The sequence below is a fragment of the Muntiacus reevesi genome, chromosome 4 (assembly GCF_963930625.1).
Source record: "Muntiacus reevesi chromosome 4, mMunRee1.1, whole genome shotgun sequence".
In the NCBI taxonomy this organism is placed as follows: Eukaryota; Metazoa; Chordata; class Mammalia; order Artiodactyla; family Cervidae; genus Muntiacus; species Muntiacus reevesi.
The window spans coordinates 104,605,042-104,619,954 of NC_089252.1; the positions used below are offsets into that span (position 1 = coordinate 104,605,042).

The 14,913-nt window shown below is 39.0% G+C and overlaps 1 protein-coding gene across 1 annotated transcript in view; it reads right to left on the minus strand.

Moving 5' to 3' along the window:
• Positions 1-14,913, minus strand: part of CACNA2D3 (calcium voltage-gated channel auxiliary subunit alpha2delta 3) — an 838,234-nt gene that overhangs the window by 561,916 nt on the left and 261,405 nt on the right. Inside the window, exon 4 of the mRNA XM_065935331.1 lies at positions 4,494-4,553. Coding sequence (XP_065791403.1) covers positions 4,494-4,553 — 60 coding nt within the window. The remainder of the gene's footprint in view (positions 1-4,493; positions 4,554-14,913) is intronic.

Sequence of the window (14,913 nt, forward strand, 5' to 3'; positions counted from 1 at the left end):
CCTCTGCAGAAACTGTCAGAGGAAATTTAAATGACAAATAAAATTACAAAATGATAATTCTACAAATGAAAAACAAATTATTCACCTTTAAAGCACAAGATGGTCCAAAGACATGAAGACTCCAACCTAAAGTGAAAGAAGAGGAACACCCAGCATTTCTTTTTCATTTTGGAAATGGGGAGGGGGAATAGGGGCTAACATTATAAAACCTGAAGCTGCACAGTTTAGGAAATTTCACAAAAACACTTTTTTTTTTTTTTCCTGTAGGAAAACAGATTCCCAGCTCCTTCTGCTCCTCCTTAGTTAGCTAACAGCACGGGAACCTCCTCAGCATTATTTCATGGTGAGCAGATGGTAGTCTGAAATTTCTTTGATAAAAACAATCTACTGGCAGGGGTTGGAGAGAGGTCAGCGGAACCCAGATTAACAATTGATCAGCTCTAATGAACCGTCATAGCAATCAACTCAGAGACCATACACAGACAGACCTGCTATTCCAGGAAAAGCAATGGGGCCGACACCCACACTGTTAACAGACCTGCACGTAACAGCATCAATGTTTCACAGCTTCAAAACCTTCATCGAAGCAGACATACATCTTGGATGCATGACTATTTTCTCAAAGTCTTCTCTCTTCCACTTTTCCACAAAAGTGCATGTGATTTACTCTGACCCAGAGAACATTCCGTCATGGTCCAGATACTGAATGACACTCTGTAATATTGACAGATTATTTCAGCATCTACTCTGTGCTCAAACCACAGCTATAGCCTCTGATATTCATCTTGTACTTATACAGAACAGATGACAATGGGAGAGGAAAAGCTGAGCCCATCATCTTTGTCCCCAAGAGAACAAAAACTCTAAGAACCCAGAGACCTATTCTCTCAGTCTCTATACTTTCAGAGAGAGATGCTCATGCTGCATTCATGTTTCCATCACCACATTCAACAAGGGAATCAGTATGCTGCACCAGAATTTTATTGTAAGGGTTCAATCATATGAAGGAAGTCAGAGCACTCTTAGAAAATCACAACTGATTCAAAAAGACAAAAAAAGAGAGAGAGAGAGCTCTTGTTAAACTAAACCACAGAACATTTTCCTCTCCTGAAGGAAAAACAATACTATAAGTCAATTAAATCATTCCTTCACTCACCCAATTACTTTCTGAAGACAACTGATCTCAAAATAAAATTGACTAAATGAATCATAAACACCTGACTTTCCAAGAGTCCTGAGTTCCAATAATCTTTTTCAATCTCTTACAAACTTACTTCTTCCTTTGGGACCAATGAATCCAAATGTTCGACCCAGAAAACCTCAAGAACAAGGACATTCTCTTGCATAAGCACCATACAGGGGTCAAAATGAAGAAATTCAAAGTTGAGACAATATTAATGTCTAAAGCACAGTCTGTATTCAAATCTTTGTTTCTGGCTCCAGATCTTATTTAGGATCATGTGTGTTTGCATTCTGTTGTCATGTATCTATATTGTCCTTTAACGTTCCACAATCAAAATTTTGATGATATTTTATCATAGTTAGATTCAGGTTATCAATTTTAGTCTCCACAAGCAATATTTTATTTTTCCTGGCTATCACATCTGAAGGCACTTTGTCTCTTTGTGCCATTATTGATATTAACTTCGATTACCTGTTTAAGATGGTGTCTGCCAGGATTATCCATAATAATTTTCCCTTTGTAATTATTAATAATAAGCAATTTGTGAACAGATATTTTGAAATTATCAAGGTCTTGTTCTTCATCAAACTTTTACCTGCCAATTTTAGCATCCACTGAAGATTCTTGCCTGAAGCAATTACTAACATAATTTTATAATGCCATCATTTTTTCTGTATTCAGTAGTTGACAATGTACTATAAGGGGCTTCCCAGGTGGCTCAGTGGTAAAAAATCCACCTGCCAATGCAGGAGTTTCAGGTTCAGCCCCTGGGTTGGGAAGATCCCCTGGAGGAGGAAATGGCAATGAAATCCAGTATTTTTGCCAGGTTAATGTCTTGAAAAGAAGAGCCTGGCAGGCTATAGTTTATGGGGTCCCAAAGAGTCAGACATGATTTAAGTGACTGAGCATGAGCACAACTGTATTATAAGATCAGTACTGGTCCATGGCCTGTTAGGAACCAGGCTAAATAGCAAGAGGTGAGCAACAGACAAGCAAGTGAAGCTGCATCTGTATCGATAATGATCCCCATTGTTCACACTATCTCCTGAACTCTACCTCTTGTCAAATCAGCAGCAGCATTAGCTTCTCACAGAAGCATGAACTCTAAATGCAATGCACTTAAATCATACTGAAACCATTCTTCCACCTCGCATCCATGGAAAAATGATCTTCTATTAAACCGGTCCCTGGTGCCAAAAAGGTTGGGGACCACAGCTAAAAGAGCTTTCCCTTCTCTGTTATTTATGTGTTTGTCTATTTATCCATCTGTTTGTTTGTTTGAGCTTCCCAGGTGGCGCTAGTGGTAAAGAATCCATCTGCCAAAGCAGGAGACACAAGAGATGCAAGTTTAATCCCTGTGTAGGGAAGTTCCCCTGGAGAAGGAAATGGCAACTCACTCCAGTATTCTTGCTTGGTAAATCCCACAGATAGAGGAGCATGGTGGGCTACCATCCATGGGGCCACAGAAAGTCAGACACTACTGAACAACTGAGCACATGAATTGTTTTTTATTTATTATCAGCTTGGACTCACAGATTCTCATCAAATTAAGTTGATTTTAGTTGACTTTCTGTCAATTACCACAAGAATATTGCTGAAAAAACTTCTGGAACTCCCAAGAAGAGATAGAGTTTCCTTGGCAAGGCACTTAAAAGGTCCATCCAATTGTCACACTTGCAAAGGTGCTTCCTAATGCTTCCATTAAATCCCTTCCAGTCCACTCTCGGAAGTTCACACCCTTGAAGAGGAGGCACACTGCAGACAAATGGAGCCAACAAACGCCCCCTGGTTCTTCCTGGAGCCACCAAGCAGGTAAGGCTATAGGAAGACAAGGTGCTTCTTGCTATTTTCAGCTGACTCTGCCCTTTGTAACTTTGCTCAAAGAGCAGGGCTGTCCGCCCCATTCCTCTCCAGGTGTTACCAACAATCCCCAAGCCTTTCCCCACCTCTTCCTGGAGCCTCTGATGCTTAACTGCATTCTTGGTTCTATTTGCTTCATACATTCAGTGTTATGACTAAAAATGATTGTTTCCTCTCCAGACCCATTCTTCAACCTTCTCCACCAAAAGTCTCAGAAACTCTGAACCAAATCAATTACACCAACAGTTAGGTTCAATCAGTGGTGGGTTACAGCAAGAAATCAGAAGACTAGAGACAGTTATTGGAGGTATCCTTTCCCCCAAATTCGACCCTTATCACCTTACCATTTCACTACCAAGTACCCTTTCTGTATGGCTACCATCCCTGGGTTCTAGAAACTACCCCCTCCCCTTGCTCCTTCAGGCCAAGTGTGTGGCTTGCCCCAAGAATATAACACCATTGCTTGTTGGTTTCTTTTACCACGTATTTGTAAATATTCTCATTATTAAACTTGCCTCTATTACTCCATTTGAGTTGGTATTCTTTATCCACAAGGCAAAAAATATAGATGGAAGCGATGACAAGAGGGACATCCAAGGGACAGAGACACAGTCAAAGGCTATCTTTGGTATCAACATCTTTTTCTGTGCTTGAAGATTTATCTTTTCCATATGAGTGAAAACATGGCAAAATAAACACTATTTCCTAATTGTGACCACATGGCACTAAAAGAAGTATGTATGTTCTAGCAAAGCACAGCCTTAAGGAGTTAACATTCACTATTGTTTTGCCAGCAGTAAGGAAAAGTCACAAACTCAAAATGACAATACAGATAAAATTTCCTTCTGGAAGGACCCAAAGGAACCTCAAAGTATTATTCAATTCACTTCTTGCCTTTTACTATGTTTTCTATATACATGGCAGCACTGAAATCCTTCCCAACCAGATACATGTGTGCTATGATTAGATATTAGATTCACTATAAGAAACTTATTAAGCAGATGTTCAAATCCAGGTCTGTGAATGATGTAATTTTTAAATATAATTAACAGTAAATTCAAGGTTAGATCCATATGTTCTTTCAGTCACTTAAAATGCAGTCATGGAAGAGGGATTTGGATATATTCTGCCATCTATCTTATCAATTTATCATTAAAAGCTCTGGTGATTACTGTCAGTTGACTGATTAACTCCCCCAGAATTAGGAGTTCACTGAAACCTGGTTACATGCGTGTAAGTATGCATTATCACCTGTAATTTACACAGTGGAAAATGGTTGAGGATCGTTGTCCTGTCTTGTTAAGAAATAGGTACATTTATTTCAACTCTGTACCATACTCTAAAAAGCCTTCTCCCCAAACATCTGAACCCTGGTATTCCCAGTATACCTAGTGTTTCTCCTTTAGCAGCAAGCACAAAAAGCAGTTTAACTCAAACTAGAATCAGTTACCTGCAAGTCGGCATCAAATTCATGTTTCAGGTGTGCCTCTTCCGCAGCCTCCACAAGACGCTGGAAAGATAGAAAGCAACACAAAGAATCAGAAGTGTGACCTGGACCCCATTTCAACATCGTGAAAACACTGACATTTCTTCATTGCCCCAAAATGACAGATCATACCATGGCATGCAAACTGTGACCTAGTGCCTATGCTCCCACGAAACTGAAAATAATATCAGTGTCAAAATCTAGTTTTTGCTTTCATCATCCAATCATATATGTATATAAATGCACACATGTTCTGTATCCACTTTCATAAAAATTCAAAGACACTGGCTCTTGAGGCCAGATATGGACTACAAAACCTACCTAGAAAAGTATATTCCTTAGGCATAGAAAGCCTATGGTCAGATGGTAATGATGGCCCTATATGCAGGGCAGAAGAAGAGACGCAGAAGTACAGAACAGACTTTTGAACTCTGTGGGAGAAGGTGAGGGTGGGATGTTTCGAAAGAACAGTATGTATATTATCTGTGGTGAAACAGACCACCAGCCCAGGTGGGATGCATGAGTCAAGTGCTCGGGCCTGGTGGGCTGGGAAGACCAAGAGGAATCGGGTGGAGAGGGAGGTGGGATGGGGGACCGGGATGGGGAACACGTGTAACTCTATGGCTGATTCACATCAATGTATGACAAAACCCACTGGAAAAAAAAAAAAAAAGCCTACGGTCAAGATTTATTGAATTGAACTGAGTCTAACTCTAAGTGGGCTTTCTTTCCCAGTGGTTTGGAAATGATATTTATTTTAATTCCCTCAATCATTTAAGGTCAACTCTTTCTGCACCCAGCTATGGTGCATAATTATCAGGTAACATTTATTTGAAGTTAATGGTACATCAATGCCATCTTGACAATCTGCATCCCAATAAGAAAATCACTAAAATTAAATCAACAACTAACAACTATAAATACACAACTGTTGTTTCTCTTCTTTGCCAATGAAATTCAGCCAACACGTATTGTTATGAAACAATTTTTATAAAATTCCATTTAATGCCAATCATTTATTCTTTAATTTAAAGTTACCAACAATAAATTATTTCTCCCCATGAAAATGTAAGCTACAGGATATTGCAGAAAACTCATTTAGTGAAACAATATTTCATTGAAATTTTATTGAATTTAAAGAAAAACTTCAGATCCAGGTAAAAATTAAACCATTTATATTTTTCCCACAGTTATTCTTGTAGCCTATGCTGTCTTTAGCTTGCTTTTTTTCACATATTATAGAACTGAGTTTAACAGGCATGTTAAACTCAAATTCAAAAATTATGACATTAGATTAATCTCTAAATGATCACAAATCAACAGATAAATGTTTCATGAATAATTATTAAACTGGACATGGGAATACAGAGGCTGACATATATTTGGGCAAGTTGGGCACCAGTAGAAGCCCTAAAGCCCTCTCTCTCCAGAGGACACTTAAAGAAAGTGACAGGTCAGCCAAAGACAATGCTGCACATGGAATGGAAACCGGGAAGCGTGGCCAATCTGGTTTCCCAGACTCTCTTCAGATAGTTGAGAAGAAGCTCCTCCTTCTCTGCTCAGTCAAAGAACAGATCCCAGGAAAATATTACAGGGTCAGAGCCAGAAGATCCAGGGCCAATTCTAGGGAAGGTGCAATCTCCTACCACTGGGAAATCTGGGCAAGCCCTTCCCCTCTCTAATTCTTGGGATGGTTTCCTCATCCCAAACATATGAAAAGACAATCCCAGATCAGTGGTTCTCAAAGTGGAGTCCCCCACCAGCAGCATCAGTTTCACCTGATAACCTGTTAGAAACTCACATTTTCAAGTCCCATCCCAGTCCTACAGAATCAGAAGCTCTGGGGCTGAGCCCAGCAAAAATTTTTTTTTTTTTTAATATCTACTATTTTTATTTATTTGGCTGCACCAGTACGTGGGCATGTGGAACTTAGTTCCCCAACCAGGGATAGAACCTGGTCCCCATGCGTTGGGAAGCACAGAGTCTTAGCCACTGGACCAACAGGGAAATTATCCTAGCAATTTGCTTTAAGGAGCTCTCTGGATGGTTCAGAAGCTGCAGAACTTTGAGGGCCACTGACTACAAATAGCACTCATCCCAGATCCCCTTGTAATGAGCTCCACCAACCTTCCAAGGACAACCTCATTTATCTTTTTAAAAATATGTGTGTATATACACATATACATATAGATGTCTTTTCACTGTAAGACATAAAATACTTTATAGGAGAAAGGCATAAAATAAAGATGACGAGAAACAGAGAAAAAGAAAGAGACACTATCTATGTAGACTGAACACACTGGACCCAACTTTCAGTGGGCCTTGGTCTTTTTGGAAACATCCTGGTCAATGAAGCTTATTAACATCCTGTGATGACTTGATACAATTTGCAAAAGTATCAATGTGGACCCTGAAAGATAAATGACTGACAGTGATTTAAGAAATCTGTGTTTGTGTGAGCTTCTTTTAATCACTGTAACAGATTTAGAATGTATATGCATGTATCATGAAATCATTTACAAACTGTTATAAGGTATGTATAGTAAATATTATACATCTTTGAACACTTACATATCAAAAAAGCCATTCATTTTGACTGTGTATTTACAGTCATAGAAGTTGTTTTCTCATGGTGTCTAAGCACTTGGAGAACCCAGAAAAGAAATTGCAATGAAATGGACAAATGATCAAAAGACAAAAACAAAAAAAAATTTCTTAATGAATGAGACAGATGCTATTGAAAAAAAGTGAAGAACTGGAAACCCAGAAAACAATAAAGCAGTATAGGACAAGCAAATAAGAAACAGGGAACTTGAAGTTATCAGGAAACAACACAGCATTAAATGCATTTCATATGATGTTTTATTTACATTTATATTTATGTATACCTCATACATGCCATAAACAAATTTGTGTATAGAGCTTCCCTGGTGGTTCAGTGCTAAATAATCCGCCTGCCAATGGAAGAGATACGGGTTTGATACCTGATCTGGGAGGCTCCCACCTGCCACAGTGTAGCAGCTAAGCCCATGCACCACAACTATTGAGCATGAGCCTTAGAGCCCAGGAGCGGCAACCACTGAGCCCACACGCCGCAACTGCTGAAGCTGCCAGCCCTGGAGCCCATGCTCTGCAACAGAAGAAGCCACTGCAATGTGAAGCTTGAGCAATGCAACCAGAGAAAAACCCACAAAGGAACAAAGACCCATTACAACCAAAAATAAAGTAATTAATTAAAATATCTTCTTAAAAATCTGTGTATGGCATAACATGAACAGTATTTAAACTTCAAATACTGCAATACAAGCCACAGGGCACAAGAAGATAACACACTAGAAACAATTCTATAATACTGTACAAACCACTGACACCAGCCAGAACACTGAGCTTTGTGTGGAGCAGTTGAGTTCATGAGAATTTGAATCCTGCTGGCTGGTTTTTACTTTCATTTTCAAGTTAAATCTGTTGCATGCCTTTTTTTAACTTAATTTATCTCACACATTTCTTGTTTCCATAAAGATATTTTCCCATCATGCTCACTACAGTGCTTTAGGAGATATGATTCAGAAAAAGTTAGTTAACTGGCAGGCACACATAATACTGTCTCATGTGAAGCATGGAAGTACTTTGGAACAGGGCTCTTTGAAAGGACATAACCTTCCTGTGATGGAGTTATCCGTTTGTGCTCTGATGCCAGTAGGAGACAGGCTTACATTATATGAGAGAATTCAGGGAACCCCTGGCCTCTCCCACACCAACAAGAATAGACTCAGTTGCTATGCACAGTGATAATGACAAAAAGCACATCAAGAACCATGGACACCTTTTGGAAAGAACAAAACATTGTCGATCTTTCTCAAAACATTTGTATAAAGATAAATGAATTATAAGAAATGCTATTTAAGAAAGAAATCATGTGCCATGAATTTACCTAAAACAGAGCAGTCCTGGAGACAGTGTTCCCATTGTTAATAAAATAAACTGAATCATCATTAACAAAATCAAAACCACTCAACTTCTAACTCATGCTTGCCAGCAGAAAATAATAGCCCAGAGTGTCCTTTTTTGAGCAAATATCCTTATCATCTAAGTCAAATTAGGTATGTTATTTAAATAATTCTGATTATTACTTGCAGGCAAGGAAAATCAATTTAAATGTGCTAATATTTTAGTTATTATATAAGGGACTGCCACTGAGCCTGAGGAGAACTGTTACTCTATCGTATCTATTAGAAAGGCAGTGTTCTTTTAATAATAAGTTAATTTTCTCTTATATGAATTCCTCTTTTGGCTTTGCAAATGGGACTACAGAATTGCGTGTTTTTTAATTAAAACTACACACTGGAAATAAAAATGATTTTGAAGACTGGTATTCAAAATTGAGATTTGAGAAAGCAGCAGTTTTGTCCATAGGTACCCTTTCCCCCTTAATAACCAAGCATTTCCTTACTAAATAAAAATGGTAGCAATATAGTGGAATATACATCCTGGCCTTGAAACAAAGCACCTACAAGCTAAAAACTTGCAATTCATCAATTGATACATACCACATTGGCTTTTAAGATTTCTAAATAACTCTTCCTTTTTAGTGGAATAAACACAAAAGTTATTTTTATATATATAAAATGCTATAAGCCATGGACCATAGATAGTATTTATAGCTCTGGTGAACTGCAAAACTGCCAAGGGGAACAGCACGGGTATTAAGGCATTTCATTTAAAATCACATCTTATTTCTTGTTACAATGACTCCACATGTATCATGCAGCAATACAGAATGCACAGTCTCCCATCTCCTCCCCTGAAAACACTTAAATCAAGGTTAGCGTTAAAGACATTGGAGATGTCCCATTCTCTGTCATGGTCCAGAAGGGGGAAAATAGGACACCAAGTTAAAGTAAAAACTGGATCAGAAGAAGAAAATGATTTTTTGTTCTACTTTATTTCATTTTTTGGTTCCAGATCTTTTTGGCTTAAAAGGAGAAAAGATGGAAAGAAATACGCAGTGAAAAGTGGGGAGAGTAATGGAAAATACAGTTCCACAACCAAAGCAACTTATTACTGGAATCCTACTGATTCTATCAGGTGAACAAATTGTGCACAAGTGAAAAAAGTTTTTAATAAATATCCCTAAAATTGGAGCAGGGACAACTATGGTCCAAAAGCCTTAAAACAGAAATATAAAAACCATATGCAGGACTTCCCGGGTGATACAGTGGTTAAGAATCTGCCTGCCAATGCAGAGGACACAGGTTTGATTCCTGGTCCAGGAAGATTCCACATCCTGAGGAGCAACTAAGCCCATGAACCACAGCTATTGAGCCTGTCCTCTAGAGCCCCTGAGCCGCAGGTCCTGAGCCCACGTGCGGCACTACTGACACCCGTGCACCCACAGCCCGTGCTCCGCCACCAAGAGAAGCCGCCACAATCAGAAGCCCATGGACCAAGAGCAAAAAGGAGACCCCACTCGCCTCAGCTGGACAAAGTCTGAGGGAAGCAACAAAGATCTAGTGCAACCAAAAATAAATAAATACGTCAATAGATTTTTTTAAAAAACACACGAAAAGCAAATAAAAATATTATTTTTATTTCTCATGTTAAAGATAAAAGGCGTTGGCTTGTAAATTCTATGATCATGGGATACAGGAATTTTAATGAAAATTTCAAACTATTTAATATGACTAGTGACTTCACTTTGTGTTTTACAAAGACATTTAATGCTCATATCCGGTTTTTATTGCCCTTTTTCTCTGAAATGAGTATAAGATTCTTTCTCAAATAATGCTTAAATTCAACTGAAGGGATTCTAAGGAAAATCTGTGGTCATGTTAGGATAACACTAGTTATTAAATTGTCTTTAATACCATTAAAAAGATCACGTGACTCTTCCTTCAAATCAACAAGAGCTAAACTTGCAGAAATGCAGCTAAATGGAGCAATCAAAGAGAAGCAACACTCACTGTCACAACCACACCCAGCGTGACATGGTTCATCTTCTCCTTACACAAAGGGTTAGCAGCTTTTGTTTTAGGGACTGCCGATGAATGTGATGGAGTAAAAGCTACATGCTGTGCCGATCAGTGTGTACAGCAGGTGATTATTATCCTAGTACCACGTCACGACCATGTCTTAAACTTGACATACTGACCACCTGAAGAGATAAGGACAGAGGAAACCCAGGTTCTCTCTATAGTCACAGATTTCAAACTCAACTGATCCTAGAGATAAAAATGACAAATCTCTGTTCTCATTAAATGCCATCAGTTCATCAAAAGGTCTGTCCAAAAATCTGGACAAAATGAGACTGATTTGTCCCAGGATTAATTCCAAACACTGAATCCTTGTATGAAGAGTCAGAAACCAACAATTTAAGAACTGTCACGTTGGGGGGAAAACTAAGATATTTAAATTTACATTTTCACTCCATCTGGTGTTAATCTCTTCTCCAATCTGTATAGAATTTTTATCACTCTGTAACAGTGTAGATTAGGGCTCCCCAAGAGACTCAGTGGTTAAAGACTTCACCTGCCAATGCAGAAGACCCAGGAGATGTGGGTTCAATCCCTGGGTTGAGAAGATTCCTGGGAGAAAGAAATAGCAACCCAATCCAGTATTCTTGCCTGGAGAATCCCAAGGACAGAGGAGCCTGGCAGGCTATAGTCCGTAAGGTCACATAGTCGGACACAACTAAGCGCAGAGGCAACAGTGTAGACTAATCTTTGATGCTTTTGTAGCTAGAGTAATTGAAGGACTTGTATCACCAGTGAACCATAGAACATCATGAAGTGGTTTACAGAGGGTGGAGGACATGCATAAAGAAAATAACTATTTCCCAATAAAGAGCTAAATGACAAATCATGGTAACAATAAGCCACGAAGCTTCCCAGAAAAAAAAATTACATTTAAGTTGAGCTCTAAAAGAAAGCAGGACATTACTAAAAGAATGTTCCAGCCCAAAGAAACATGGCAAACAAAGTTTTGGAGGCAAGAAAACATTTAGGACTTTGTTCTAGAAACAGCTGGATCTCAGAGAGCTATGCAGAGACCACATCAATGGCTAGATTACCATCAGGCAGTAAATCAGGGCAAAAGGAATAACCTGGAGAGACGGACACCAACTAGACAAGAAATCCAAGACATCTTTCCCTCCTACTCTGAGGCTGAAGTTAGAGTCATATCTGAGTCTAATAATATTCAGTAATCCTTATTGATACGAATGTTTTTGCTTTTCAACTCCAATAGAAAAGGCACATATAAATCACCAGCTATCAAAATGATCGTTCCTTTAGAGAAAAACAACTTTTAAGGAGCCTTCATTATTTCTTTGTTCCTGTAGAAGAAATAAGCTTTGTTGCACACGAATGAACATTTTGTATAAAATGACCTTCTGCTTGAAAGCTACAAAGATTGCTTCTGCTTTAAAAACAGCAAACATTTCAAAGTAGATTATAAAAGCTAATCTATAAAGTTTCCAGAGAAAGCAGGTAACAGAACAATAGAGTAAACACATCGTGTGTATATGGGGAGAGTTTTCTTTCCTTCCTCCACCCCCTCTCTTCCTGTCTCCTTCAATTGCATAAGGCTACACCAATCTTTTACAAGACAAAATAAGCCTAGAGTTTACAACAGAAGGCTGGATCACAATCAATAACAAATTATCTTTGTTTCCACAGGAGATACCTGTTATCAATTTGAGGCTGATTTGATTAATAACTGTTATCAACATGAGTGGCCAATTTCCAAACCAAAGCTATCTTATTTTACACCTAAGGCTGCATTTGCCAAAATGTTACATTTGCAAAACTACTGAACATGGAAATAGCCAAACTGCTCAAAAGGCTACCCAAGGAGCTGGGAGGAGACAGAAAGAAAAGACTGTCTTATATTTCAGACCAAGCACGTTTTTCCAAATGATCCAGCATATTACAATGTGGTCTTCTACGTAGGTATCCTCCTGACAGTGGTTTATAGAGTTGGATTATCAAAATCAAGGCTATTTAACCATGAACCTTGTAAACTTCCCTGTGAATCCTTCAGTTTTAAGATAACTGAACTGTTTCCTTTATGGACAATGGAACTGTCATTAACTTCCTGAGAGGATATAAACCCAGTGTGAAAAGAGCTATGATACTAAGCCAGTTTAAGGATAAGCATATCTTTTTTACACAATGGAAATCACCTATCACTGAGGGCTCTGACCATGTTGAACAAAATTTTGTTCCAGACCTTAATTACATCTTTCCAGGACTGACTCAGAGGTTCTGACCAGAACCCACAGTGGCAGAGCATTGAGGGTATTGTCCAACTAGCTAAGGAAGATGGGAGCATCTGCCTAAGATAAGAAAGATAAGGTGCAGCCAAGTTAGGAAGGTGATAGTCCTGGAGAGAATGTCTACGGTACAGAGTTTCCAATCCCGGCTGTAACAACAAGTTCCCATCAGTTCTGTTCAATTTAGTTTAACAAGTATTTGTTGAGAATCTATTAAGTAATCAGAATAGCAATAAGAACTGAGTGGGACACTAAGAAGGAGATGACTTAATCATGGCTCTAAGCTTTTGGCCTTTTAAATATTACAGCTCAATAGAATTAGAACAGTCTCAGAGTCCAAGAACAAAGGTTTGAATCCAGATCTTTCTGCTCAGTAGTTACTTGACTCTGTGAAAACCTTAACTTCTCTGAGTTTTTGTTTTCTTACCCAGTGAACTGAAATAATACCATTTTTAGTCTGTATCTCCATGTGTGAATTTGATGAGCATGTACATGCAAAACATTTCCTGAAGAATTCCACACAAATGTAATTAAGCTATCATGGCAATGGGGCAGGGGAGGAGACAAAATTTTCAAGCATAACACAGTTTGACTGGAACAAGAAAAGACCACAGAGTCTATGACTCCCATAGTTGGCTCCCATGTGGGGAGAACTTGGAACAGCAACACAAGTTCACAGTTACATGGAGGTTATGTGAAAGTTAATTCTGCTGCCAAGAAAAGGACTCCCAAATCTGTGTTCTCAAACACAAGGCTGGGCACCTGCTCCTTAAGGACTGGCTTTCAGAATCCGCCACTCTTTTTTTAGCTTCAACAGCAAAATCTGTGATCAGTGGGGTGAAAATGAATGAGGCAAGGGCCTTTATAAAGTTTTGACTGATGTCCTCAAAATGGCACAAACACAGAAATTAAGGTGTTTGCCAAAGCAAGCTCCTTTGACGGATGGTACCAGTGAGATACACAACAGGATAGTGAATATGGCAAGCAGCACCCAGCCCCTGGGCCCCAACTATAGTACGGGAAGGAAAATTCCCTTCACCCTTGAAAACAGAGAAATATTGAACAATTTCCATGTCTAATCAGATTTTACCTACTCAGATGGATTTTTATGTAAATATGCAGGGGAAAAGCTATTTCAATTCTGTTTCTATTCTTTCCTTGTATCCATCCATCCAGATGTTTACCAGGCAACTTCAGTTTGAAAGGGAACATATTATGTTGGTCTAAGAGTAGGCTCCGGGGTCAGACAACCTGACTTGAATCCTGGCTTGAGCTACTTCACTAGAGTACTCTGGGTAAAAGTTCTTGGTACCTAATGAATGTCCATTAATGTCAGCTCTCATTATTGTTGATGATGATGACAAGACAATGCTGATGATAATTAAGTACATGAGAAGAATTACACTAAAAGCTGGGCCATGAAGATGACCAACACATTCACAGTTCAGCTCTGAGGAGAAGCAAGTATTTATAATTAGACAGTGTAGTGTGGGCTATTACAGGAGGCCCCACAAGGAGATAGATAACAGCAAATTATTTAGTTTCACACTTTCTATCCCAGTGCCAAACTGTTCTAAGTACTTTAATCAATTAATCCAGTTAATCCTCACAGCCATCCTATAAAGGAAAGCACATACACTTTTCCCAACTTTACACATGGTAGAACCACAAAGCAAAGAGGTTTAAGGTGTTATGACAACCCAAAGTAAGATAACTATGCCAGGGAATGGGGTACCAGTGTGGGGAAGGTTTCATAAATGATGTGACAGTGAGTTTCAGTTAAAGGCTGAGTGGAAGTCAGCCAACTGGCTAAGAGAAGTGACGGGACACTGAGCAGCAAAGGCTCCAAGGAAGAAGCCTCATGCGCCTGCAGAGCTGTAGGTGGTTTGGAATGGGGAAGGCCAGTGGTGTGGGGAGAAGGGTACAAAGAGGCAGGCAAGTGGGGTTCAAATGAGCAAGGGCAAGGAGCAAGGCCAAGGAATACTACACTCTGTGCACTACAGTCAGGGTGAGGAGCAAAGAGGTCTGACTGGGCATAAAAGCAACATGATCAGTTCTGAAACTGAAGTCACCTTTAAAGTAATCTGGTAGCAATGATTTAAAAAATAGATTAGA